This window comes from Aplidium turbinatum, chromosome 17 (genome assembly GCF_918807975.1).
Source record: "Aplidium turbinatum chromosome 17, kaAplTurb1.1, whole genome shotgun sequence".
In the NCBI taxonomy this organism is placed as follows: domain Eukaryota; kingdom Metazoa; phylum Chordata; class Ascidiacea; order Aplousobranchia; family Polyclinidae; genus Aplidium; species Aplidium turbinatum.
Window position 1 is genome coordinate 21,175,863 of NC_137488.1, and position 27,235 is coordinate 21,203,097.

The window sequence follows — 27,235 nt, forward strand, 5'->3', positions numbered from 1 at the left end:
TTGTAGGCTATCATTACTCAATACATAGTGAGCTGATAGATTAGCATTATCGCTATGTCTTATCCTAAAACTTGAAAAAAAATTGGCCTTTTAGTAAACAAAAGTGCCCTTTTTTCGTAATCTTGCCCCCTCAGTCAAAAATCGTTCCGGCGCCCCTGGCCAAACTTGTATGTTTAGCCTACTTTGTCGTTCCCTAGCCTACATATTTGCGCCAGCAAAAAAACTAAATTGAATAAACAAATTACTTAACTTGAGCCCGAAAGTTTCGATCTTGCCGCACATGTAGTTTTTGAGTAGGCTACCGTATTAAACTATAAATGCTAGCCTATCGATACTACAAAAAGTGCTCAATGCCAAGCAAAATAGCTAAGCAGAGCAAATTACCAAATTCAGTTACTATAAACATTTTCGAACAACCTCTAGCCTACAGCCTGTTTCATCCTTAGGGTAGCCTACGGGGTATCATCAGAAAGTCCTTATTCAAATAGAATAATTCAATTACAGGCCTACCTGGTGCGTTGCGCTCTGAAATGGCTTTGCCCGTGGTAGGATTTCTTTCAGAGGTTTTCTTTGCCTACCTTGCTTTACGTGATGAGCTAACGCATCAAGAGTGTTCCCCTCAAGACCATCAACATTTTTGATAACCCACCAATATCGATCAACATAGCAACTGTCTTTTTGTCTTGTTTTTTTTACTCATGTAAATTATTAAAAAAAATTCACTAGCCTATTTTTTTTCTCTTTTTTCTAAATTTTTAAAAATTTTATTGAGGTGTTGCGACCGTGCCATATTTTAAACTGATTGTCCTGCTTTGGTATCATGCACGTTATAATGTCCCCGTTTTGTCGCTTCTACCTTTTTCTAGACCTCTTCTATGTTTGCCATATATTGTTTTTTTCGTTGTGACGGTCAGAAATTAAAACAAACTGAACTGAACAAGTGAATTAAATCTTCATAGACTTAATATACAAACATCATTGCATTTTGTTGAAATCGACGCCCCTCAGACTACTTGCTGGATCAGCTCTTGCATCCTACAAGTCTGGATTCCAGAAGATCCTCTGGTCAAGAAAATGATTTTTTAATCTGGAATGAAGTCGGAAAGTTGGTCAAATGCAAAAATAAATCATTTGATTACCGTACATACAAGGTTATTGCTTAAAACCCGCAAAAAGATAACTTGTTGTTTCATAGCAACATAGAATATTTGAAGCGTTTGTAGTATTTCAAGCTGTTTATTGGTGGTCCAGCAAAGAATATTGCTGAGTGCAAGGCTAATAGAAATCAAATGTTTGAACGTTTTTGATATAGACTGTATTTTTATGTTCAATTCTAGTCCCAGTGATTGAAAGAGTGGCTTGGGAGGTTTATTGTACGTAAATTTCAGTGATATATGTATTGACTCAGTTAGTGACCTGCTTTTGAATGGTCTAGGCTTGCTTCCTAGTTTATTTGTGCTGCAGTTTAATATCAGTGCTGGATAAATCATTCACCTCAAAATAATGTTTTCCTTGAGATTTTTGTAACTTCTCTGCTTCGAAAGTTTAAAATGAAATACATATTTAGTCAGACTTAAAGTTTCTGCAGTACCCACTAGTCTTGTTTGAGAAGGGTAAAGGAAGTTCTATCATTGGCTAACCGTACTGTAGACGTATGGCATAAAAGTTGCACTGGAAATCACTGGCATGTCTTTCTTGTCACTTCTTAGAAATTGGGTAAGCACTTGCACATCTTTTAATGGAATGTTTAAAAAGTTATTTTTAGATTTTGGAGGGTACTATTGTAGTTAATATAACAAAGTGTTAAATACAAAAAAATCAAGACTTCATTATAAAAGTGTAAGCCATAGATGTAGGCCTACCTACTTACTACTGGTCTTGCTTTCTTTTTAAAATCCGTAAGCATAGGTTTGCACCACATGCACCACAACAGTCGCTAACAGATTCAAGTTTCCTTGAGTGTCAAAAACACTTATCTACGAGATTTGACTTATTTGTATGCGTTAATCACCTTAACTCTTTTGCGTGTTTTTGTATTACGCCCTATCATGAAATATAGTCTATGTACATAATTGCGGCCATTTTTTCAAAGACTATTGAAAATCGTATTTGTTAACTTAAACAGTTACTCTTTCTTTTATTAGAAAGATAATTTCATACTCTAAAGCATGTAATAATTTGGTGGGATTGTTGTGTGTTAAAAGTACAATACCTCATTTTGTGATAGCTGTTTTAATTTCAAAATGTGTCCAAACGCCACTGTAATTTTGCCGGAATAATTCTGTGCAATCCGCCTAATAAAACGATTCGTAAGAAACATGCAGTAAATAATTTGATGACAGCAGCAACACACGGACCCTTATAAAAGCACTTCTCGTTGATATGTTTATTTTTATATAGCTTAAAAGTCAAGATGCCATTTTTAATTTTTTTTTATAAAAGCAAAAGTTTTTTTAAAAGCGAAATTCGAAAACCAAAACAAGTCACACAGTTAGCGTAAAAGATGAAACTTACACAATCGCAATCACCACGATATTGAAAGTATCTGTATCGAAAGTTATTTATCTTTAATAACTAATCATATGATTGATTGTTTGTTTGTTTGATTTTTTCATATCTTTATCCTGCATTGCGGAAAAGCGGACTTGAGCGCTATGCATCGGTATACGCCTTCCGACGTACACCTGACCCACGCTGCAGCCGATGGCAATGTCTGTTTCCGGTTGTCTACTCTACTTATGACTTAAATTTGGTACTACCCATTACTCGAAATCGATCACTGGGTAGAGCCAATTATCGTAAAGTTTCTTGCCCAGAGAAACAACAGCAAGTGCGGGTGGCTGGAGTCGAACATGCAGGCTCTCGACTGCGAGCCCAACGCGCTAACCACTCGGCCACTGCTGCTGATTAAATGATTCTTTTTTATCCTCGGACTGGGAAATCTTTTTTAAGAGCTTAGTCTTGGCAGTCTCCCATCCTTAAACCACTGACACAGGCAATAGTGTTGACAGGGTGGTCCAGGGGTTACTTTTGGCCCGGATGATTTTAGGACCCAGAACCTTTCCAAGAGACTTGGAAACTTTGCATATTTTTCGATATAATGCGATATTATGTTGAAGGTGTTGTTAAAGTCTTCTCACCACCAACTCCAGTTGATCAATATGTGACTTTGTCCTTATTAAACTATTCTTTGAAATTCAACAAAAAACGTATCAGTAATTTTCATCACATCTGATACATAGTTGATACAAATGGTGATGTGCAGGTATTGTTTGCTGTTTAGGACAAATATTTGAAAACTTTGGTTCCAGATATTCGAACATAAAGACCAAAGTTAAAAGATATGTATTTTTACATTATATGAAGACTTGAGATTTTAAAATTCATATATCCAATCAATGGTTTATTTGCCAGAAACAGGAATATGGTCAAAATATATAATTTGTATAGCCTATGTAGTGTACACACTGCAACACTACGCACTTTTTCATTTTTACTTCGTGTGTAATAATAACTATAAAAAATAAACCACCTACCATAAACCACCTATCTACCTAGCTTGTTGTATTTCATCATTGATGTCAGCTGCAACAACTTCTTGCTGCGTCAGCTGCAACAACAACAAGACAAATCTCATTTGTTGATACTGGTGTGGAAATGGCCAACTTGTGTTAAAGATGATGAACTCAAATGAGTCAAGATAGGTGCAGTCTTGTGTTTTTTTTTGCCTAGTATTACATTAAACTATATTGTCTAGCCTTGATAATACACTGGTCATTCTGTGTTTGAGGTTTCATCCAGTGTGTTGTGAGCATCATAACTACTAGAATAGAGCTGGGCGATATTACGATATTTCAATACGATACGATATTTTTTCGGCAGCGATATTTATTCACAAAGCTCCGATTTTATCGTTTATAAATGTACTGAAATTATAGCAACATTTTCGCATGCGCAGTGACACAGACATCGCATGCGTAGACAACCCAGTGTGTGTGCATTGTTTACGCATTGCGAGCAGTCTGACATCGCATGCGCAGACAATCCTCAAGCGTGTGTGCATTGTTTACGCATTACAAGCAGTCTTTGTGATTACGCAATCCTGCTTATTGATTCCCACGTGTTGGGTTGTTGCGAAGGATGAAGTCCGGTAAATACGATAGGAAACTTGCAAGCTGACTGAATTTACGTATCATAGCGTAGCGGCCGTAGCCTACGGTAGCTACAGCTAGGTAGATACTTTATTTTGTTTTGCTACTCACAGCTGCATCTCTATTTTGCATCAAAAACTATCAACAAGGTTAGCTGCATCTGTACATGGTGGCGAGCTAATACACTGACTTTTCCTACACTTGCAAAAGTTGCAAGAAAACTTCTGTGCATTCAAGCCATCAGTGTTAGTTAGTAGTGAAAGAGTGTTTTCACTTAGTGGCTCAATTGTTTCCAAGACGAGATCGTGCCTAAAACCCTGCAATGTCAACATGCTGACATTTTTGTCCAAAAATCTTTAGTTTGCGACGGTTAAATCGCAGCATTGTTTGCAATAAATGTTGTTCATTTCAGTACCAGTGCTCAGTATGTTTTTCATACAGCTATAGAAAACCGTGCTTTGTGATTCGCCGTAAAATATCGAAACTTAGATAATATCGTTTTATTTTTGGTAATATCGTATCGAAATTATTTTACCAATATCGCCCAGCTCTATACTAGAATACTAGATCAATCAATCTGTTCAAGTGCAGCTGACAGACAGAGATGTCTTGACTTTAGTTGCCTCAAAGACTTTTGAAGTAACATATAGAATTTGGTAGAGGGGCCATGCTGGTTTGCTTAACAAGCCATATCTACAATGGCTTTCTTTTGACAAAGCTCAGCGGGTTTGGTTTAAATAAGGAAGGATTGGTAAAAAGTGGACATGTATCATCAATTCACAACGTTTCGTCAATAAGACACGTTCCTAAGCATGTGCAAATCCAACCGGCACTTCCAAGATTTTACTCAGTCTAATCAAAACAACACAGATGTGTCTAACCCACTTTTTATATCATTCTTGAGGGTAAGTCACAAAATGACAGTTTTTAAGTAATTCACAAACTGCATCTTCACTTGCTTTCTAACCAAGATGACACTAAAGGCTCAAAATGCAAAAAATAGTTATGAATGGCTAAAAAAGCATTTCTAAGGACAATTATGTCAAGCAGGTAAGTTTGTATGCATGGATGATGATGTACTCTATAGCTACTGAAAGATTACTGGAGTTTCTTCCTGTATGTTTGAAGCATCTATAACTGAGAATTGCTATAACGGAGAATTGCTGGCTAACTGGGCCTCTACAAACCATACTGCCCTCCTATTCAATCCAAAGAAACCAGCCAGCTTCCACTCCGGTCGCTGGAGAACAGGGACAAACCCTGACTTGGCCTTCGCGAGTGTCGACAGCTCTCTTCCAGACAGACGTGTGCTTGAGAAGTTCCCACGGTCCCAACACCGGCCGTCCCTCATCATCGCCCCAAAACTTGTGGCTCCTGTCCCGAGTTCACCGGTGAAGCGATGGAACTTCAAAAAAGCCGATTGGAATCAATACAGCCTCCTGACCAATGAGTCTGCTGCAAAGTTACCATCACCTGAAACATGCAACTCAGACGAGGCATACCAGGACTTCTGCAATGCCATAATAACTGCGGCAAAGGCCACAATACCATGTGGCCATCGAACCAGCTATACACCATGCTGGGACTCTGAGTGTGAAGCTCTCTATCGCTCATACCTAGCCGCCACAAGTGGTGCTGCTTCTAACACCGCCGCCACCAGACTAGTTGAGCGGCTGGACACAAAGAAGCTTGAGCGACGGAACGAAGCTGTCCAAACCATCGACTTCTCACACTCAAGCCGCAAAGCATGGAGCATCATCAACAACTTCACCGGGCGCTCAGCAAACTCCCCTCGTCAGTGCCCCGTTTCTGCTAATGCCATCGCTTCCCAGCTAGTGCAGAACGGGGTCAACAAGACAAAGGACCGCAAGGCATCCCGTCTTGTTGCCAAGGAAGTATCTGCCCTGTGGCGAGTGGTAACACCACAAGAGGAAACAATCTCTGGAGACTTCACTCCAGAGGAATTCGCCACCGCCCTCCGCCTAGTGAAACCACACAAGTCCCCAGGGCCGGATAAGATCTGCCCTGAGCTTGTGCTCCATGTTGGCCATGCCCTAAAGTCCTGGTTACGTAGATTCCTCTCTTCCTGCCTGCACCACCTCACAATCCCAAAAATCTGGAGAAGAGCTTTAGTAGTTGCGATCCCTAAGCCTCACAAGCCACCAGAGGACCCAAGGAGTTATCGTCCGATATCCCTCCTCTGTGTTCCTTTCAAGATCCTCGAAAGACTGATCTATGGCTGCGTCAACCCAGTCATCGATCCGCTCCTTCCAAAAGAGCAAGCTGGGTTTCGGCGCGGAAAATCTACCATTGATCAGGTCACACTCTTAACCCAAGAAATCGAAAATTGCTTTGAGGCAAAAAAGAAGGCCGGCGCTGTCTTTCTAGAATCTAGATCTTACAGCTGCCTATGACACCGCATGGCATCGCGGACTTACTTGCAAGCTGCTTCGCCTGCTTCCTGACCGACATATGGTTCATATGATTATGGAATTTGTCAGGAATTGAAGCTTCACCCTCACCACCGGTAGCTCACGGCGAAGCAGACTGAGACGCCTGAAAAACGGCGTCCCACAGGGATCGGTCCTGGCTCCACTTCTTTTCAACATCTCCACCCACAACCTGCCAACTACGATCTCCGCAAAATACGCTTATGCGGACGACCTGGCAATTCTCCACTCCACAAAGTCGTGGGAAAATCTAGAAGACATCTTGAGCCAGGACATGAAAACTCTCTCAGTCTATCTCCAGAACTGGCGACTGAAACTCAGCGAAACCAAAAACTGTGGCAGCAGCTTTCCACCTCCATAATCGGGAAGCTGATCGTAAGCTACACGTCCAGAGCAACGGAAAATATCTGTCCTTCTGCCCCGAACCAAGATATCTTGGGGTAACACTGGACAGATCGCTCACATACCGCTACCATTTGGTGTCACTGCGCAAGAAACTCACATCTCGTGCCACTCTACTCAAGCGCCTGGCAGGCTCTAGCTGGGGGGCGAGGGCTGACACTTTGCGTATAGCAGCCTTAGCCTTTGTCTACTCTTCAGCAGAGTACTGTGCACCTGTTTGGTGCCGCAGTGCTCTCTGCCATAACATCGACACTGCCATAAACAGCGTCCTGCGCACAGTGACCGGATGCCTGCGTCCCACACCATTGGACAATCTCCCCATTCTCGCTGGCATCCAACCCGCTGAGCTTCGTCGTGAAGAAGCTACTCTGTCCCTCGGTCGACGGGCACTGGAGCCTAATCACCTTCTCCACCACAAGATCTCTGCTCTCCCAAACAAGCACCCTCGTCGACTGAAATCAATACACCCATTCGTGCCAGCCGCTCAACTTCTTATTAAAAAGCTGATGTACAGGACATCTCTGCGGCTGCTTGGACGGACCATAAATGAAGTTCTGAATGGAAGTCAATCGCCACCAGACTCTATTCGTCCATCCCCGACGCCGACACACGCCCCATCAGTCTAACACTACCAAGACAGGCATAGGTGCGCCTCAACCGTCTCCGTACGGGCGTCGGGCTTTTCCGCTCAACCATGCACCAATGGGAAATGGCCTCTTCCTTCTTCTGTGAATGTGGTGCCGAGGAACAGACCGCAGACCACATCATCAAAGACTGCTCCATCTTCAAGCCACCTAATGGAGCGGAAGGTCTGTGTGTCATGGATAATGAAACCAAAGACTGGCTGCTCTCTAGTAGCCTTCCAGTGTAGTCCGGGAACATCGTGAATCTGGGGTGGTAAAAGGATAGACCCTCGGCCCCAGAGGCTCACACGACGACGATCTATAACTCAGTGACTGAACTTAGTGAAGAAAGCTGTGATACATTGATACACTATTGAGTATTGATACTGTGATACACAGGATGTAAAGTACGCATCAAACAGTTTCTTTTTGTCAGTTTGTTCAAACGTCTATTGGTTGCGTATCTCCTCTCCTCAACCCAATGATACACATGGCTCTCACCAGTCTCCACATGTCTTCAGTTTAAACTCAGTTTTTTACTCTTGCCATTTACTTCAAAACGCATCACGGTCTTGGCCCAGTTTGTATGATCCTTTTGCAACATATTCCCGCATTTCTTTAACTACCCTCTTTTTGCAAAATGGGCATCAACCATGATCGAATCAGAGAGGTTTTTGGTGCAACCGAAAAATATACGGCTCCGACTCCTCGGTTTATAACTGGCCGACTCCGACTTCGGACACTCCGAAATCCTTCCGACTTCACAGCCCCAGTTGCGACTACAAACTGTGGCAACCAATGGAAACACATGATACTCGACCACGTCCACATGTAAAACAGACTGTAAATAAGTTCTTGGAAGTGAAAGTTTAGGGTTTTGTAAAGTTTATAGCAAATAATTATGTCAAAACAAGGCAATGCAGCTCAACTGTAGCATAGGAAGTCTGCTCACAAAATCGTGTAAACCTTTGTTTTTTGATGGCCAGGCTGCTTGCCTATTTTGGCACAGTTTGAAAGGTCCTCGTAATTAAATTTTGTCTCATCTTGTTTGTCTCAACTGCTTCGGCCTGCACCGTAATAAATTGTTCGAAAGTATTATTCAATGTATGAAGCAGTCACTTGCAAATCTCTTGGTCACTATTTGAAATAATATGTGTTTCACTTTTTTCTCTTCCCCTCAACCGCACTGCGGTATATAAGTTCGAAGTTTTTTTTTTGTGTTATTTACTCTCAGGATGTGCATTGCCATGGTGCGCAAAACGTTAGTAAAGCAATGAGACAATTCACATGTTTCTGTTTTTTTCTTTTCTTTTGCATTCATCAGGTGAATGTTGCGACTACTGTTAGAAAAAATAACTAAAAATTTGCTGCTAAAATTGTTATTTCATTTTACTTTTGCAATGTTTTCATTTTTGAGATAAATTTTTAAAGCACTCTTGGTGCAATTGTCTTTTTGTGATTTTTGTTGACAAATTGACCCTGTTTGGATTAGTGAAGGAAGAATGTGAAAAAACGAGATCCACCTAGACGTCAACATCTTGAAAGTCCCTGTTGTAAGATTATTTGTCTTTTTCTATTAAGTGGAAGACACAACTTTAGGCACTTTAACGTATTCTTCTGTGCCAAAGCAGTAACGCTATCATGCGTGACATATGACATTACAGTCATCTGACTCAGCATGTGATATTCCCAGCATTCCTCTCAAGAGAATTTTAATACAAACTAAATGTATCACCACCAACAGCGTGGCCAACGGGTAAGGGCAAGGGAATAGTCATTTCGATGGTATGGGTTCGATTCCCACCCCCCTGTCATTATTCTTTTTTCTTCTGTAACTGAACTGAGTGCAAGAAGGTTCAATGACTGCATTCAGTTGAGTTCATAAAGCAAATTGTCCTACCTTTCTTAAGCATAATCACAATCTGACGCTAAAGGTCACGTGATTCTGTGATGTCACATATGTCACACACGATTACGGTACGTTACTGCTTTGGCTCCGAAGAATATGTTAAAGTGCCTACCCACAACTTAGACGTTTTCAGGCTTCATTACGAGCCGCTTAGAAAGAAACTGCTTCATCGTAGAATTTTATGAATGTATGTCCTGTTTGATAATGATGGCACCACGTTTGATAAGATAAAAAATACTGGTTTGTGACAAAGTTTGCTGCATTGTGCAAAGTACGGTTTGGTTGGAAGAGCCTGTGGCACGATGATGCAACTAATGTTCACTCGCACTGCCGCACACTCGCCGATCAATGGGTGACTTTCGCAACAACAACACGGGAACAATAAGTCGAAAATTTGAACAAGAATCAATTGTTCTCAAGTTACCGAAACGATGAAGTGGAGAGCTGTGGTTACAAAGCACGACTCAATTGGGCATCAGGCAAATCTCTTGTTATTTCCACTCAGACACAACCACCTTCTGTTGTCAATCGCCACCTTCCTATTCAATTGCTTTCACCAAGCACTTGCCTTTAGTTTTATTTACACTATCGACCTGAATTCGTTGTTGCCTGATACCAAAGTGATGCAAAATAACGTCCTTTCAATGAAAACTGTTTTGTAGCACATGTCAATTCGACATGTCTCATTCTAATTATAATTTTGTTTCAATTTAACTTCATCTTGAAATTTCACAGGAACGCATCAATGACAAACTTAATGATGGCATTTTTAAACATTTGTTTGTTTTATCCGTACTGTAAGTTATGAAAAGCTTTGCGTTGCGGGAATGTAGGCTTACTCCCGGTCTGTAGGCTGTATGCCATACAGGCTACCTAGCTACAAACAGCGCTATGTCATTGTAACCTAGCCTACCATACTGGCCATTCAACTAATAATTCGTTTTTGTTTTTTGTCGTATCCAGGATTGTGTCGTATCCCAGGCGTATCCGTATCGTCTAGTAGTTGAAGATTTAGATTAAGTAAACGCATGGAAGGGATGGAAGCCAATCTTCGTGTTCACCTTCAAGCATGTCTTTTAAGTGTCCTGCCAAAGACACGCCGCAATCGCCGCATGCTCTTAAGCGGTGTCGAACCAGCGGCCTTTCGAATACCAAGTCAGGGCTCTCAGCACTCGGCTATGCAGCCGACAGTAATTTGTTGATATAATTAAATCCAGCCTTCTGTATTCAAAAGGTTTTTCCCAATTTTGTTAAGCTCGTGATATCGTGAGGCCTACTTCAAAGCAAATTGTTTGTGGTTAGCGTGTGTCACATGAGAGGAGACCAAAGTTTGGCTTGTGGTCGGATATAGTTGTGTGCACCAGCTATGAGTGAGCATTAAATTTAACAACCAATAGAAAAACTTGGCTCCAAGCTTGGTTAGAGTATCACCAAGGCTCCAACCGTCGTCATAGAAGATGCTCATCTGACGTCATCCTTCTGTGTGTTGGGATTAGCTGAGTGCGCTTGAACTGCGCGATTAATTGACCAGACGGAGCGACGCGTTAACAAACGAACACTGAACCCCCGCTGCTGCACCGGCGGTGATCGAGACGCAGCAGAACGGCGATTGTCTCAACAGTAACTTGGAGATATTTGAACCGATTGCGATTTTGTGCTCCTCGACCTAGACGGGTAGTCATGTGCCGCACTTTGGAAGGTACAGCTGGTGCTGTGCGAACCTTTCTGTTATTTCCTCAACAAGATGATGGAAAGTGCGGAGGAATGGATCAGCTATCAACATGCACCACTTAGACTGGTTGCTTGTAGTGTTGGCGTGTTATGTTCGAAGTAAAAAGTAAAGTTCAAAACAGGAGGAAAAGATTTACTTGAAAAGTATAAATTTCTAAAGTGTTAATCAAGGCTTATAATTTTGGTAGAGAGGTGACTTTCTTTAATATTTGGCTTACTTTCTGTCTATAATTAAGGCTTATTTTTCAGGTTTTATTCTATGTAGCGGACCTAAAGTAATTCTATTTACATTTGACTTAAAGTTTGGAAGTGTTGCTAGATGTCTCTGGGGCGTGTTAATGGTATTGAAAGCTAGAAGCAACCCGTTTGAAGGCTTCGGTTTGGTATTCTGCTGTCTGTCTCTGGTCGGTGAGTTTAATAATATTATTTTCTTGTTTATATACAAAAATATTTTTGAATCTGCTGCGATATTGCCTCAGGTTGCGTTGTTTTTACGCTAAGCCGCTCCTAGATACATGATATTTAATTCAATGTTCCATTTTTGAGTATTTTGCTGTCACAAAAAAGCCCTTTAACAAGCTTAGACTGACGTTATTGGATGGTTGGTTGGTGGCCCAACACTTGAAGACATCAGAGAGAGAGTGACTCAAGAAGATGTACGATTGATCACGTATTCTGTGATTGTCGTAAATTCTGGATTCATACTTTTTCCGGATATTCAGATCAAAATTGACCTGATATCTGATCATGAAACCACCATCACCGTGTGGTTGCCTCATTCTTGCATTGTTTCAAATGATCATAATGAATCATTGTGTGGTTTCCACCTCTGTCGACTACGGCACCATATGGTTGCCATGCCTTTCCACGTTGCTGTCCAGGAGTAAAAGTGGTTTGGTTTCCCAACTCATCTCATTTGCGAGCAGTTTTATTGCCGACAGAAAGGTTGAACACGAAAATTGTTAGCAATGCCACATTTTAATGTTGTCCCAAAAAAGTCCTAAACTTGTTAAGGGATTTTATCACGGACCATAAATGATTTTGGAACGATTTATGGAGGAATCCGTAAGAAACCAATTCCATTCCTTGACTATATTTTTCCAGGGCTGCCAGGCGTTGGTGGTAGGCAATAATGTAAGATTGCAATTTTCATTTTCTTCAAGCTACTGCCGCTAGATGTCATTGAGCGGCGTTTCCAAGCTGCAGCAATCTTCCGCCATCGATGCTTACGTCTATGAGCCGAGATGTCTATCAGCTCGCTATGACGCGGTGTGATGTCATCACGACCACTTTGTGACGACGCGCGGTCAACTTTAATCGGAAGAATCCTGAATCTCGTTATGTTGTTATAGTCTCGTATCAGTCGGTCGCAGCTGGCCGTGGATTGCAAAAAGTTTCTTGATAATTTACTCGAAGATTTGCTGCAATTGCATTGATCAGTTTCTCACGAGAGATGGACGTTGTGAAATAGTTTAGCTAGGATAACGGCCCTTCCGGTCTGAAAATAACGTCACTGAGATATTAAAACGGTTTTAATGACGTGATCGAAGTGTAGTATGACGACATGTTGCTTTGCAGAGGATAACCTTCGTTATCATTAAACACAAATTTAGTTTGTACGGAAGTGACGTATGAGGTGCCATGAAGGGAAACAAAGCAAGGATTTTAACTTTAAAGCAAATAATGAGTTGGAAGTTTTGTGACAAAATCCGACAAATTTGTTTTCCTAATTTTACTTATATGACGCGTACAATGGCTGCAAGTCCAGTCTTAGGAAACTATTTTTACTTGATGATTTGGTGACTTCATAAAAGTGGAATCATAACTTTTTCTGGAATATTCCATTAAGCTTCATTTCTCTCTGTTGATCAACGAACTCCACTAACTACGTTAGACTGATGCAATAAACGATAGAAGATGACGTAATAGTGAGCTGCGACTTGTTCACGAATTTCCCGGCGTTGGTTCGTGCGAGGCGAAATTGTTACATTCCTCCACGTCCTCTGCTGTTGGTAGCCCGTGTTGACGTTGTTGTACGTTGGATCGACGTGAAGGGATGGAGCATGTTTCTTGGTACTGTTCAGGTCTCAACTTGGATGTTTGTATTGAAGAGTTGCCTTCATGTTTCCAATAGCTGCTTGACAAGGGCTTCTTTGTTGATACTCTTTCAGCTGGATCCTTTCGAGCGACGCTTGGTGAGCCGCTGCATGGCCATAGACCGATCCATTGTTTTCGTTTGCTTGGAAGGCGACCACCCGTCTTGTCGTTGTCTTGATCGCTTGTTTCATTTCAAGCTTTATTGTGACGTCACGTGTCAGAAGCGCCACTGACGATGCATTACGAAACGTTAAAGTTTAAAGCGGAAGTTCGATTGTTCGTTGTGACGTCATAACCGAATGAATGTTGTACCGATATGCGCGAATGGAGGTTTCTTAGAAAGGCCACGGCCGCTTCTCATTTGATCACGCGCCGTCGGCATTGACGATGGCTTCTTCAAGTAACGAATGTGTTCTTAGGCTCGTCAAGCGGTAACTCTGTAACCGGCTCCAGTCCCTTTGTGTCCCTTGTTTATTTAGCCTTGGGTTACAATAAGGAGTTCCCTTTGAATATGAAACTGTTATTGTTTCAAATTCAAGCATCTGTTCCTTGGCTTGTTGCTTTTGTAGGCCAAAATGCAGACATGTCCACAAGTTAACATTTTAGTCAAAATTTAACAAAAAGTTCTATCATGACGTCACAAAAGTGTCTCGCATTGTAGTAAAAGACCGTAGCATCGTTGTTGTACAATTCTTTGATATTTGAAAAGTTTTTTCTTTGCTGTGAACACCTCTGAGTGGCTTAATCATATCGACGCACTTTTACACAGCGACACGAAACAAAGAAAACAGTGCTTGTGAACAAAGGGCTAATTATTCTATTGTTGTTTCATATGTAGCTCACTCTGCAGAGAGCGTCTTCATTCCAATACGTGCCAGCTCTTCGACAGAATCAAAAACTGTGTCATGTTTTTTCCTTCGCGTTTGAATGTTGGACGTTTACTCGCAGCCTCAGCCTTATTTGCGGTTTCGATTCATTTTTAAGTTCACTATTGGGACCGACGGAGGCGTCTAATGCCACACTGGTCCACTGCATTGGCAACGATTTGTCGCAACAAACGACATACCTGGCAGGGCAGATACTTTTGTGACTAAGCAGACATTTATTTAGCACATGTATATACAGTTTTTTAGTGAATGAGAGACAGCATTTGCCAGAAAGCAAACTTGTTAATTCTGTTATATTTTAGAATTTAGAGCTTTCACCACTCATGCGCGGCTTCATGAGTAATTTGTTTTTTGCTGATTAGATTGAATAAGATATTTCTTATACATGTAAAATGTAATCCAGTATAACTTGAAGATATCCGTTAAAAAAAAACATGTGAAACCAATTGAGTTGAAAACAGTCGAGTTGATCTCATCATTTGAAATTATCACTGAGCATCACGCTCGTGGGTTTCGTGTTTGTTGAGTACGATGTTTGAATCGAGTCTCCAGATCTCGTACTTAGAAAACTTTAGAGAATTATCACGCAAGGCTATCTGCTGAACTTCACGCACTTTCTATGTTTCTTGTACGTTTCGAGGACCTGACAAAAAATGAAAATATCCTTGTTTCTAACAATCCTAATTTTGTAATCGGTCGCGCATAAACGGTTATCGTGGTTGGCAAGGCAAACTTCCTTCTAATACTTCAATGCTCCCACTAAACCACTCTATCTATTACGTGACAATGATAGAGAGTTGTGCGTTGATGTCTAAATGCGCACCCAGCAGTTGCATTGTCACCTGGGTTGTCGCTTCTTCGTTTGCAGAGCTAGGTCAAAGGTCAACTGTGAAACCTCAGCGCAGAATTGTAGGTTGATCTGGCTCATGGTTTTGTTTGCTTCATTTTTAGTTTTTGATCTTTGCAAACTCGATGTTTTGTTACGTCATTAGTTTGTTCTTGTCATCGCGTTGTGTTCGATGTGGCGACTTCCAGATACGCGGTCGTGAATATTTACGGCTTGTACACCACGTGATATAGCGAGGTGTGACATTGCGGCGAATCAGCTTGCATCGTGATGACGTCATATAATGATGTAATTTGCATGATTTTGCTTATCGGGGTTTCCCCAATGAGCATTTATCGCCATTGACAGCAGCTCAGCATTTGCGCTTGGACAATAACCTGCACTCTTTGTGACGTCACTTGTGGGTGTTGCAGCGGCCGAACTTTACCCCAGTGTCGTCGCAATGAGCCTCCCGACCATTGTCCTGAAGCGCCATCGACCCACTCGAGTGGATCACTTTCGCCGTTTACTCTGTGACGTCAAAACCACAGACGAGTGGCGGCGGCAGCTACTCCCTGCCAATCAGCTGGTCTCACATTGGCTTGACATTGGTTTTGAAGTAAATGGAGTTATCTTGTGAAACGGCAAAGTACGCTTGGATGTACGTCATCCATTGTCTTGTGATGTTTCATGAAAATGTGATTGCAACACTGTAAACCTGCTTGGAAGTCAATGTAACCACTCATAACAACTTTTGTAAGAGTTTGCAAGGCATGAACCAATCAGAACGTAGTTTAAGTGGCTACCGTCCAATTGTGATCCTTCTAGCACTCAGCAAGAGATTTGATCAGTGCTTTGAATGTTGTTTGGTAATTACAGAAGAAGGAACAGTCATGACAGAGATGTGAATCGAGGCCACGTAATCGAAATGTATTCCCTAGCCCTAACCCCCTGAGACAAGCTGGCAGAACGTTCACTTCATTTACTTTCTATCAGAACTGTTTGCGTTTTTTTCTTTGTTCTACCTCTAAGTTGTAAGTTCTATCTACGTAATGACGTCATAGACAACGCGGCTTCTGATTGGTTCATGCGTTACAAGAGTAACGATATTGACACAAGGCTCAGCAGAATAACTCTCATCTCTCTAACCCGGCTACATACCCTTTGTTGTGTGAAAGTATCGTTTACAGTCTGTTACTGTGGATCATCTGCCCTGACAGCACAACGCATCATTCTTCACTGCCCGATTTACGGATCTCAAAATAGAGGTGCCAATCTTACAGCGCTTCATAGCAACACAGTCCAATGGCTGCAGTGCCTGGATGAAATAACGTGACTGCTATCACCCCATACGCAAGAAGACAGCCTAGCTTATATAAATACTCAACATTCTGTTGAACGACGAATGTCACCCGTACCTCATCCGTGAGTGGCATCTACAACCGCTTGCACACAGCATTGTAGATGCGAAAGTTGCCAATGTGGAGCTCCCGGAATGAGCGGTTGCGTGGTTAACAGTGTAGAAAATGCAGCCATTAAAAAAACGTCTGTTTGAACTGTTCGTTTTAGACGTTCGAGTTGTTTTTATACGATCGTGTAAAATATAACTCTGTAATCACTTTGTGATTCCTATTTGAGTTTTTGTTGCTTTGTTGTGGTTAAGGGGGCGTTGAGTTCAAATATTCCCGGCGATTGTGCAGTGGAGTGGCTAGGTAAAAGCTGTTGACTAGGATCCCCAGCTGAAAGGTCGTTAATTAATCATCCAAAACCACCCATTTACGGTTCAACCATGGTACACCACCGTTTCTACAGACGCAGTATAGGGGTTGGTAATCATGTCTAATGATGAGGTAGGAGCAGTGGCGGTGGCTCATTGTGACTGTTACATCCATTCAGGAACAAGGTTTGTCAACAAAATTGTAGAAAGTGCCGCTGCCCGAAGATCAAGTCTCTGCCCCTTGTGAGTAGAAGTTGGTTTGTTAGTGGGTTGCAACTCCCTTTATTGCACCGCAACGTGTGACGTCACGGTTAATGTCGACGTGAAGGTGGACATGAAGATTGGCTTCCTTGCCTTCCGTCTACTTAATCTAAATCTTTAATCACCGGGCGTAAGCCTGGATTTGACAAACAGGTCGACCGCGGTCAATAATTTCTCGTCAGGTCGGCCCCCCCAGAATGTCGTGTACCAAGTTCGATATGGAAACTAGGTCGTCCATGAGCGGTACTTGCCTGGTTCGATGTGAATTGTTCGGGTTTTCACTTGTTATCGATTGTATTGTAGCCTCTGCGGTCTTTCGCCGCCATCCTGGTACCAGCACTACCCTGCGTATCTCATCATAATCAGTTCGTTTTCTATGCATTGTTGTACTGAAATATATAATAGAATCTGATCCCATAATCTCTTCATCCTTGCAGACTTGGCTTGACCTCCATGGCTCCTCCTGCAAAGCGAGGAGGAAGTGCTGAGCCCAAAGTGCGTCACCAGAGGATAGATGATGAACGCGTCATTGAAGAGTTATACAGGTAGGCACGTCACTGGGGACGTGGGAATATGCTGTGACTTGGTTGACGTCATTGTGACGTGTGTTCTATGGTTTCAGATTCGGGGGCAAGTTGGGTCAGGGTAGCTTTGGCGTGGTCATTGAAGCGGAACATCTTTCAACTCACGAGAGATGGGCCATCAAAAAAGTTAACAAAGAAAAGGTAACGCCATCATTTAGTTACCGTTGAATAAACGTTGTATCAACCTACAACAATATATGCTGATGCCACTTTGCAGTGGATGTCTAGCGGCAATGATTTTATTTGTTACGTCATACTTGCATTGCTGATCGACGCTTATCCCCGTGACCAGGCGGGAAGCTCAGCGATCACCCTCCTAGAGCGGGAAGTGACGATACTGAAGAGAGTGAAGCACGACCATATCATCCACTTGGAGGAGGTCTTCGAAACTCCCAAGGTGCCTCTCCTGCTACTTTTACGCTTTGCAGCGCTATTTAGCTATTTAATAGCCACAAGGCATTAAACACTGAACAAAAATGTTGTCGTTGGAGTACAAAGCTAAGTTGGTTTCATAAAGGATCGAATGCTTTCTATGATCTTCATGGCTGTATGGACACTTTTGTGGTTTTAGTCGCAAGAAAAAACAGGCTCACATTAGCTCAGTGGTTGCGCGTCCGACTCAAGATCAAGCGGCGCTGATTTGGCCCTCGGGGTGTGCGCTTGAGCAACGCATTTCAGGACTGCTCTCCATTCAGCAGTACCTAGGGAATAGAATTATTCTCCGACAACAACACTTCAACAATCGGAAACTCCAATCTGTCAATCATGGTGACCGGGCCTGCGTCAGTGGTTCAAAGCCTCTGCAAGTATGCAAAACTGCCAGGATTAAGCTGTCACAGTCCGAGGATAAATATTAAAATCAATCAATCAAACACGTCACAATGGTTGCCATGGTAACATACTGAGGTGGATCCCCTTCTCGTCTTCCACGTGTTTTTTTTTTAAACCAACAAGTTAACTGTTTTCAGAAAATGTACCTGGTCATGGAACTGTGTGAGCTTGGAGAGTTGCGGGCCCTCCTTTTCAGCGAAGGGCCGTTCAGTGAGGTCACCACTCGGTACATCATCAAGTGCCTCTGCAATGCAATTGTCTACTTGCACAGGAATGGTAGGTAGATGGGGAAGCTGTGCGGCAGCTTTTTCGAAATTTCATTCCACGCAAGTCTTTGCATGATTCCACGAGGGCATCAACTGTTACATCACTGTTCTAATGCATTTGAACAAACAATAAAACGTTTAGAATAAAAATAAAAATGTTTTTATTCATCACTGATTTCAGTGATGTTCCATAACCTATATACAGCTGTTTCTTATAAAGCTTCCCGAAGACTTTTTATTCACTATCATCGCTAGTAATGCGCAATCCTATACCTCTCATCATATTGCATCTAGGCGGCTCGTTAACTAAGACATGGCAACTGAACCGGTGGTTGTTTTCATGGGAAAAGAAAGAAAGTGTTTGGATATAGCAACAACAACTTCGTCTTTCGTTATTTAAAAAATTGGTTTGAAGTTGGACCGTTTCATTAAACAATAGCACGAACATAAAATGCCCCCCCCCCATACATTTTTCTCTTCCAATCCTGGCACCCCCTGGTTGCCACAGCGACGCATGATAATACAAATGTTTGCAGGAATCGTTCATCGCGACTTGAAGCTGGAGAACATTCTTATCGCTGGATGTCACCAGACTGACGATAGCGAACCCCTCTATGACATCAAGGTAGGCACGATGTGACGTCACTGCAGTCAGTTTGTTCTCTCAACAAGTTCACTGCAACATTTTTCTGATCGGAATCACGAAGACCTCACTTCAACTTTACACGAAAACATCAAACTGTCAACTGCGGTAACCGGGTCTGCGTCAACGGTTCAAAACCCGAACAAGGATGTAAAACAGCCAACATGAAGCTTCAGACTTCTGAAGACAATGTTTGGTTGTTGTCTTAGTTTGTGGATCAAAACACGACTGAAGATGCAACAATTATCATCATCGCCATCTTGTGATGACTTATCCTAAAGTTTTGTTTCTTCGTTCCAGTTGACTGACTTTGGCCTGTCCGTTGTAACGGGAGGGGTTGGAAGTGATTCGATGCTTCAATCGTCGTGTGGAACCCCCGTTTACATGGGTGAGTCAATCAGGCTGATCAAGAACCTTTGTAACATTTCATGGTGATGTCCAGTTGGTGGCACTGGCTATGCCCAACAGCATCCGACGCTCGGTTGCTTCGTATGTTCTGACACAGCTTCCCGAACAATGTCCTTGTTGGCTTCATAGGAATCATGTGATATTGTTTTTTGCTTTGATGGTGAGAAATAAACACGAATGAATGAATTATATTTTCCTTTCCTTATGTGAATAGCCCCCCTCCCCCCCTATTACATCACAATCTTTTCGCGTGTCGTCATAGCGTCGAGACGTAACTCGATTTTATGTAATCTTATAATGTTTGTGACGTTGCAGCCCCCGAAGTGATCCAGAACCACGACTACTCCCAGCAGTGCGACACTTGGAGTATCGGTGTTATCTTGTTTGCTCTGCTCTCGCGGGACTTCCCCTTCGTCGCGGATAAGGAGGACAAGTTGTTTGAGCTCATAAAGCGAGGGGAAGTGGACTTCTCGAACCCAGTGTGGCAGTGTGTCTCCAAAGCAGGTGCAGTGTCAGAATGTTCAATGTTAGCAGCTGCTGCATTTAACACCACTTGGTGGAAGGAACCGATGGAAACCTTCAAAGCTTCGGTAGTTGACCAGGCATCACTGGTTCGAATCCGCGCTAACGTGCTGCGAGACGTCTGCTAAGGATTTTCAACTCCATAATGTTCTTGAATGTATCCAAGTCACAGCGTTCGTGTTTTGAGATGATCTTTCTCATTTCAGCCAAATCGCTGATATGCAGTTTACTTACCACGGACCCAGCCCGTCGCTACACCGCCAGTGAGGCCTCGTCCCACCCCTGGACATTAGGCAACACCGATCTGGCCGCTCACAACCCCCCCAACGTCCTGGATATGATGAAGGATTACGCTAAGGAAATGGCGAATAACGGCGAGAAGGTTTCTTTTCTTCGTTTATTAAAGTTTCTTCATCTGTTGCAGTTTCAACTCGTTCATAATCACACTAACATTATTGTGACATCACAGAATGATTCAGAAGACAACTCGGACGAGTTTGGTATCGACGATCCTGGAGCAGATGACGAGGTAAGTTCAACGTCGTTCGCAAAGTTGTCAAATAATTATTTGTCCGTTTGGTGGTGCTAAAGATCACCACTGCTTAGCAATCAGGTGAATGAACAAAATCTAGTCACGCTGGTTCGACTCTCGGGATATGCACTTGAGCAACGCACTTTAATGACAACTCTGCTTTCATACCGGCACTAACTGCAACAGGAAACTTTATCAACCTCGGCAACTGAGCTAAAATCAGCCACTTTGCAACAAAGTTTACGCATAAAACGTTTTGTCGAATCTAATTCCACCGTTCGCCAACTTGACACCACCAGTCAGCAGCCACGCACTAGTTAGATTCGTGCTGCTCCGATTGGAGATTTGGTGGTGGTAGGTTCGGTTCAAGGGTGGATACGATTTTACGATCTTGAATATGTATTGAAGTACCTTTGGAATGCAGAGGTCTTTTGTCATGTGTTCTCTTTTCGACCAATAAATTGGCCATTCAGTAAAACTCACCTCAAGGTGGGGCCTTCGGTCGTGACGTCATCATCGTGATATTTCCAGGAACCCCGACGGCCTGACACATCCGGGTCACTGATGGTCCCCGGAGAAGAAAAGACCGGATCAAAGTCGAAAACGAAATCAGCTCCTCACTCATGCCCGGGGGGGTCAACATCTCAGCACCGGGTAACAGCCACCCCCATTTACGAACCCCGCTCCGAGTTGAGACGTGGCAGTCTCCCATCCAACCTCAAGGTGAGGCTCATCTCCTTCTCACGACACTCAGCCATCAAGTTTTAAAGTGTGGCCTAGTGTCCCGGATGTCCCAGGTTTAGTCTAGGATCACTTATTTCAACAATTTAAACACTAAAACAAAATTACCACTTTAATTGGTTTCTTATCTTCAGTTATTTTGATCACTTCTCATCTTCAGCATATGTGCTTCCGATGTTTTTTATGTGAACACGGTTCGTCTTTTCGGTGGCGATAGCTTTATCGATAACTGATACATGTTGTCAAACCTGGCCGGTATTATTTAACTCACCGTACTTGGAACAAAAATTAATGAAATTGTTTACACCACCTGACGAATCAATTGTTTACACTACCGTACCTGACAAATCAATTGTTTACACTACCTGACGAATCAATGCAAGGGCTCCGATTTATTTTGTGAACTTTCAGCTGATTTTCAAAACTTGAATTGTTTCGAGAAGTTGAACAGGAAGGTTAGTTGTAAATACCAGCTGGTAGGAAGAGCTGTGTATTGTGTAATGCAGTGGCGTAGCCAAGGGGGGGGGGGGGGGTTTGGGGGTTACAACCCCCCCTTTGGCACGCGTGTGACGTCACGATATTGAGAATGATGCTTTCAGTCTCTTTATGCTTGAGAATGATGCTTTCAGTCTAAAAAAAATATTGCCTAACTTTAAACAAAACTGCATTAAAAGAGCGAGTTTTGCCAATACCAAACATTTAAACATCTCAGCCAAGAATTAGCAACAAGAAAACATAGAGACATAGCTTTATTTCCGAAAAATGCCGAAGAAAACATGATTTTATCTTTTTGCTATGCCACCGGACAGCACCATTTTACAGGAATATTCATACCCAAATTTTTGTTGAAAATGCTCTCAGAATGCACCAAATTCAAAGTAATTTTTCAAAATTTTCTGGGGGAGGCCCCCCGCCGCTGGGTTGTCAAACCCCCCCCTTTCAAAATTCCTGGCTACGCTACTGGTGTAATGCCACATGAAGCCTGTCTGTCATGCTTTTATCTTTGAATCAATCGGTCAATTTGCCGCAAATTGCTTGTTATATTGCTTTAAGTTTATTAGGCTACAAATTGTTTAAACAGAAGTATCAAAATATTTTAATTGCTAACAACTGAATGAGAATTCTAGGCAACAGATTGTACAATTTGCCATCTCATAAAATTGAAGAAAGAAATTCTAAGTCGATCTTCGAATTCTTCCAATTGAAATGTGGCGTAGCTAACCCCCTCAGGCCCTAACCCCCTAAACCACAGTCCAATGTCTCTTGCTGTGGAGTCCACTTCTATGTTGGTTTTGTTTCGACAGAATCCCATCAAGAAGTCGATGAGCTCACCGAGGAAGATATACGACAACAAATCGATCGGTCGTCAGCCGTCGCCCATCTCCATAGCAACCACGTCTCGGGGTGCTCGGTCCCCCGTTCAATCAGCCAACCCGCGTGGAAACGGACACAAGTTGTCGCTGCAAGGCGACCCGACTAACCATGGAAAATTAAAGCCCGACCGCCAGATGTCAGGGGCTAGACCCACCACTCCGGGAAGCAGTAATTCACTCCATAGCTACCCAAGTGGGACCAACAGCCCCAAGGTGGTGAACTCCCCGCTGCTACATCCCCATCACGCCCAAGACGGTTCAAGGGCGCCGCCTCAATCCGCTAACAAAACAAAAAAGAAAAAATCGAGCACAGCCATGAAGCGGTGACGGTATCTTCACACCGAGCCGTGCAAGGCCTGAGCAGTTTTAAGCCACATTTTGCGAATGCGTGTCGATCAACTTCTCGGTGCACACCTGTCCGTCTACGTTGCTTTCAGCCAATAGGTTTCGTTCCATAGTTTAAGCCCCGCCCCCTTGCACTGTGAAACCTCCCCTGTACACGTCATCTTACCTACGTGCTGTGATTGGTCAGTTGCTGCGATGACATTTCTGACAGACCAATCAGATTAATTATTGACTGCTGGAAACAGAAACTAGATAATTCTAGTTGTCCATTCCAAGTCTGGCTGGAAAATATCTTCAGGTGTTTCAAGAGACAGTCTTCAATGTGAAGTGCCAGTGCGCTTGTTATCTCCGCGTGAACACCTCCTTATATGGTCAAAGCATCTTATTTTCGGTTTTCTTGGCTTCATCCTCTGGTATGTTTGTTCACCATCATATGATCCAGTCAAAGTAAGCAACCGAGTGTTTCTGACTTGTAACTTGTGCATGAACGACTTGTTCACATTGCTCGTCAAGTTGCCTGTTGTGTCTAGCCACTCCCCATGAGCTGTGTTCGCGGGGGGATATCCACCGTGTTGGTATCGCGCGTGGGGAACACCCTACTAACAACGACAGTTTTCGCCAAAAACAAACTTTATTCTCACAATTCAAACAATATGTGTCGTTTGCGGTCAGAATTATTATGGCCGATGTTTTTTTGTCGTAAGTTTGAAAAGTTCACAATAAAGTTTATTACCATGACGACTGTGTTTAAGGGAAATCCCCTCCAACGATCAACGTCATTCAACAGTTGTGCTTGGGTGATGTCACCATGACGTATCTTGTCAAAACTTGCCGCGACTCCAGTTAGCTATGAATCTCTCTGCAGTGACGTCATCAAACCTGCCCGTAGCGACGGTCCGCTCAATAAGCAACGGGGGTCAAGAGGGGCTTGCGACGGCCTCGTCCGGGCAGCAGTAATACTCCACGAAGCAAGTTGTTCCGGTCTCATTCTTGATCATGAACTGAAGGGAGAGGAATCCACGGTGGTCCACACGGATGCAAACCTGGTCAGGAGAGGTCATTAGAAGTGGTACCGGCCACGGAACCGCACGACGCGAAAACTAAATTTCCGAAACTTGTAGCCAGTTGGTTGCTAGTAACCATATTAGGGGTGGCTCAGTTGCACACCGATGGACGTAGCGAGTACACCGACAATTGATAAAAATACCAAATCACAGTGTTTGCAGCCAAGAACCTAAGGTTAAAAACATTAATTTTACTGGAAAATAAACGTAACAACTTCTGTAAACAACACAAGCATGACCCACCTTGCAAGCGAGGCTGACAGCTTTCACAGCCGGTTTGAGCAGATTGAGTCGGTATCGGTTGACATCAGTCTGTCCACACTCGAAGTATTCCATCATGTCGGAGTCGTCAGGAATATCGTGCTTGAGAGAATATAAGTTCGCATAAAAAATTAAATCAAGTCGGAAGAAAACATTTTGTTTCTTAGGTTGTTTGGGTTTGAATCTTTATCCTCGAACTGACAAAGCCTTGATATGTTATTCCTGGTAGTTTCGCATACTTGTGGAGGTTCTTGACGCAGGTCCGGGTACCGTCTAGTTAGGTAGGTGGTTTGGATGTTGAGAGTTAAAGCCTAAAGGTAGAAGGAACTTAATGATGATGTACTGAAGAGAGATTCTTATCAACAATTGTTCCATCACAAAACAAATCGACTTGTTACAACTCACATGAGCTTGTCCAAGAGTCCCATAAGTAGAGAGCCTGAAGTAGGGTTCATCGGGGGACATAGTGATCTCCAACACTTCGCTTGTGGTATCGAGTTCATTGAACGCATCACGCAAGCACTCAGCCTGCAATCAAAATATCACTATTTGGTGTAGCAGCAACGACAAGGTTGTTTGTCTCAATAACTTATTGGCATTTGAACCATGTAATCCACCTTTATGAACACTTGAACAGCAGAATGACTAACGATATTTGTTACCTTCATTATAACTTTATTGACGACATTGGCAGCAGAAAACTCAAAGTCAAGGATTTCATCAGGCTCTTGTGTTGCAACGCTGCAGTCTACCACAACACCATCTTCCTCCAACCTAATGTTGACAGCATACTTTAGTAATGGAGACTGTTTTAACTCAAACGAAAAATCCAAAGCATACATCTGCAGTCGGACTGTCAGTGCTTTGTCTCAACAGCCCATTGCACCATTTTGAGTCCTACAGCAAGTCAGGCAGCTGCAACTCTTCAGCGGTCGCAAACTTGAGGAACCTGGGATTAGATCTCATCAAAACAGATTTTTGACAGAGCTACAACTTCATACTCAATAAAGATAACGTATCCAAGCATATGGACATTTCAATGACAAAAAATAAAATGATATGATATTTGTAAAATGTAAACCCACAATGCAATGCATAAACAGTCTAGTGTTGTATACGAGTTGTGTGAGCTGAAAAGTCCATTTGTGATTTGCATGTTGCTATAGCTAGGAGCAGTTTGTTTTATTTATAATAAACCACTAAACAATACTCAATTACTCATGGACATTTTCAATGTATGATTTCAAAACAAGTGTTGCCAGACTGACGTGAGCACAAGTGGAGTTCCATATCCATTGTATGACATCATGAGAGCAGTGATGGAAGGTGGACTTGTCCCAAACATGTTCAAGCATTCCAACAAAATGTCGAGGTTTATTCGAAACGTCATGGAGTCATCTTTGATAGAATACTCCTATACAAAATTTTTAAATTAATGTGATGTTTGGTCTAATTATATGCATGTTATTATGGTATTCTCTGAAAATATAAACAGACATAACCCAGCAACAACACTACATTTAGCATTATAAATACAAAAGACAAGAAGCAGCCAATGTTTTCGGCTAGTCATATAGCACTTTTCAAGCTTAGTAGTTTTAAAAGAAATACTAATTATTTATTAAAAATATGTTATAACTTAGTTTAGTTTTTTTAAATAAACATGTTAGGTTTGGTCTAATTATATTATGGTATTCTTTGAAAATATGTTACAATGATAAATTAGCCTACTTGGAAAGTGAAGCACCTGAAAGGATTGATCTTGAATAAATGCATTAGCTTGAATGCATTTCGAATCTTCAACTGTCACCTTTAGTCCATTCTCTGTCGCACATACGGTGGCAGTCTGAAAGAACAACGTATTTGCAATAGTTGAAACAGGAATTTAACATACGGTAATGTACATTAACATTTATCAAATTTTAGAGTTGCATGACCTTAAGAACACACTTACGTCTTTGAAATGAATAGCTTTGAGCATAATAGAAATGTTCCTGGCATTGTCCATGCGTGCATTCAACATAGAGTCATCTCCTTGTGATTGTGTGGACAGAACCATATTCAAACAGCAATGAAACTCTCGTGGTGCTTTCACACTGAGCGTTTCCAAATTGAACAAGCAAACAGGATGTTAGCTTATCTTAAATTACAAGAAGGTTAACTAGAAAATCATAGTTGTAAAAAAATTCAACTGATTAGGTGTTATAACTTATTTTAAAGCTAAAAATAATTTCTTTAGTATGAAGCATGCAAGGCATATTTGTCTTAATATTAAATACGATAGCGTTGTGTAATAAAAAGTATCTTCAAAACACATAACAACAATACAGACTTAGGCCTATAAAATAGAAAATCTTCCTACCCGAAAAAGAGAATCTTCCTATCCTAGAAAATCTTCATATGAAAATCTTCCTACCCCTTAAATATCAAATTTCTTTTTTCCTCAAAATATGATTTCAGAAGTACAATCACTGGTTTTCATATCAAGTGGATTAATTCTGATACTTCAATATTTTTGAGTTAAGCAAAAATTCCTTCTGAACACCATACTCCCACTCTACTTGAATTACTATAGCATGAAATTTTACTCATACTAAATATCAGAGATGTA

At 42.1% G+C, this 27,235-nt stretch overlaps 2 protein-coding genes across 4 annotated transcripts; one reads left to right on the top strand and one right to left on the bottom strand.

The window, feature by feature from the left end:
- The first annotated feature begins 1,452 nt into the window (after positions 1 to 1,452).
- LOC145786342 (serine/threonine-protein kinase 33-like) lies at positions 1,453 to 24,037 on the top strand. 3 transcript variants are annotated; one of them, XM_082597984.1, is made up of 13 exons: positions 1,453 to 1,716; positions 11,516 to 11,674; positions 17,492 to 17,599; positions 17,677 to 17,779; positions 17,931 to 18,035; positions 18,607 to 18,745; positions 19,272 to 19,360; positions 19,679 to 19,766; positions 20,102 to 20,290; positions 20,515 to 20,690; positions 20,778 to 20,837; positions 21,372 to 21,563; positions 22,886 to 24,037. In XM_082597984.1, the coding sequence occupies exons 3-13, from the start codon at positions 17,508 to 17,510 to the stop codon at positions 23,279 to 23,281; spliced, it is 1,629 nt and encodes a 542-aa protein (XP_082454110.1). In that variant the 5' UTR covers positions 1,453 to 1,716; positions 11,516 to 11,674; positions 17,492 to 17,507; the 3' UTR covers positions 23,282 to 24,037. The 3 variants fall into 3 exon arrangements, with proteins under 3 accessions (XP_082454110.1, XP_082454109.1, XP_082454111.1); XM_082597983.1 differs by lacking the exons at positions 1,453 to 1,716; positions 11,516 to 11,674 and adding an exon at positions 16,894 to 17,036; XM_082597985.1 differs by lacking the exons at positions 1,453 to 1,716; positions 11,516 to 11,674; positions 21,372 to 21,563 and adding an exon at positions 16,894 to 17,036.
- Positions 23,918 to 26,781, bottom strand: LOC145786343 (cell cycle checkpoint protein RAD1-like). The gene is made up of 7 exons (XM_082597986.1): positions 26,579 to 26,781; positions 26,372 to 26,470; positions 25,893 to 26,038; positions 25,287 to 25,398; positions 25,030 to 25,152; positions 24,607 to 24,726; positions 23,918 to 24,342 (listed from the first exon to the last, which is right to left on the bottom strand). Exons 1-7 carry the CDS (start codon positions 26,681 to 26,683, stop codon positions 24,217 to 24,219), a joined length of 831 nt encoding a protein of 276 aa, XP_082454112.1. The 5' UTR covers positions 26,684 to 26,781; the 3' UTR covers positions 23,918 to 24,216.
- Positions 26,782 to 27,235: the final 454 nt, after the last annotated feature.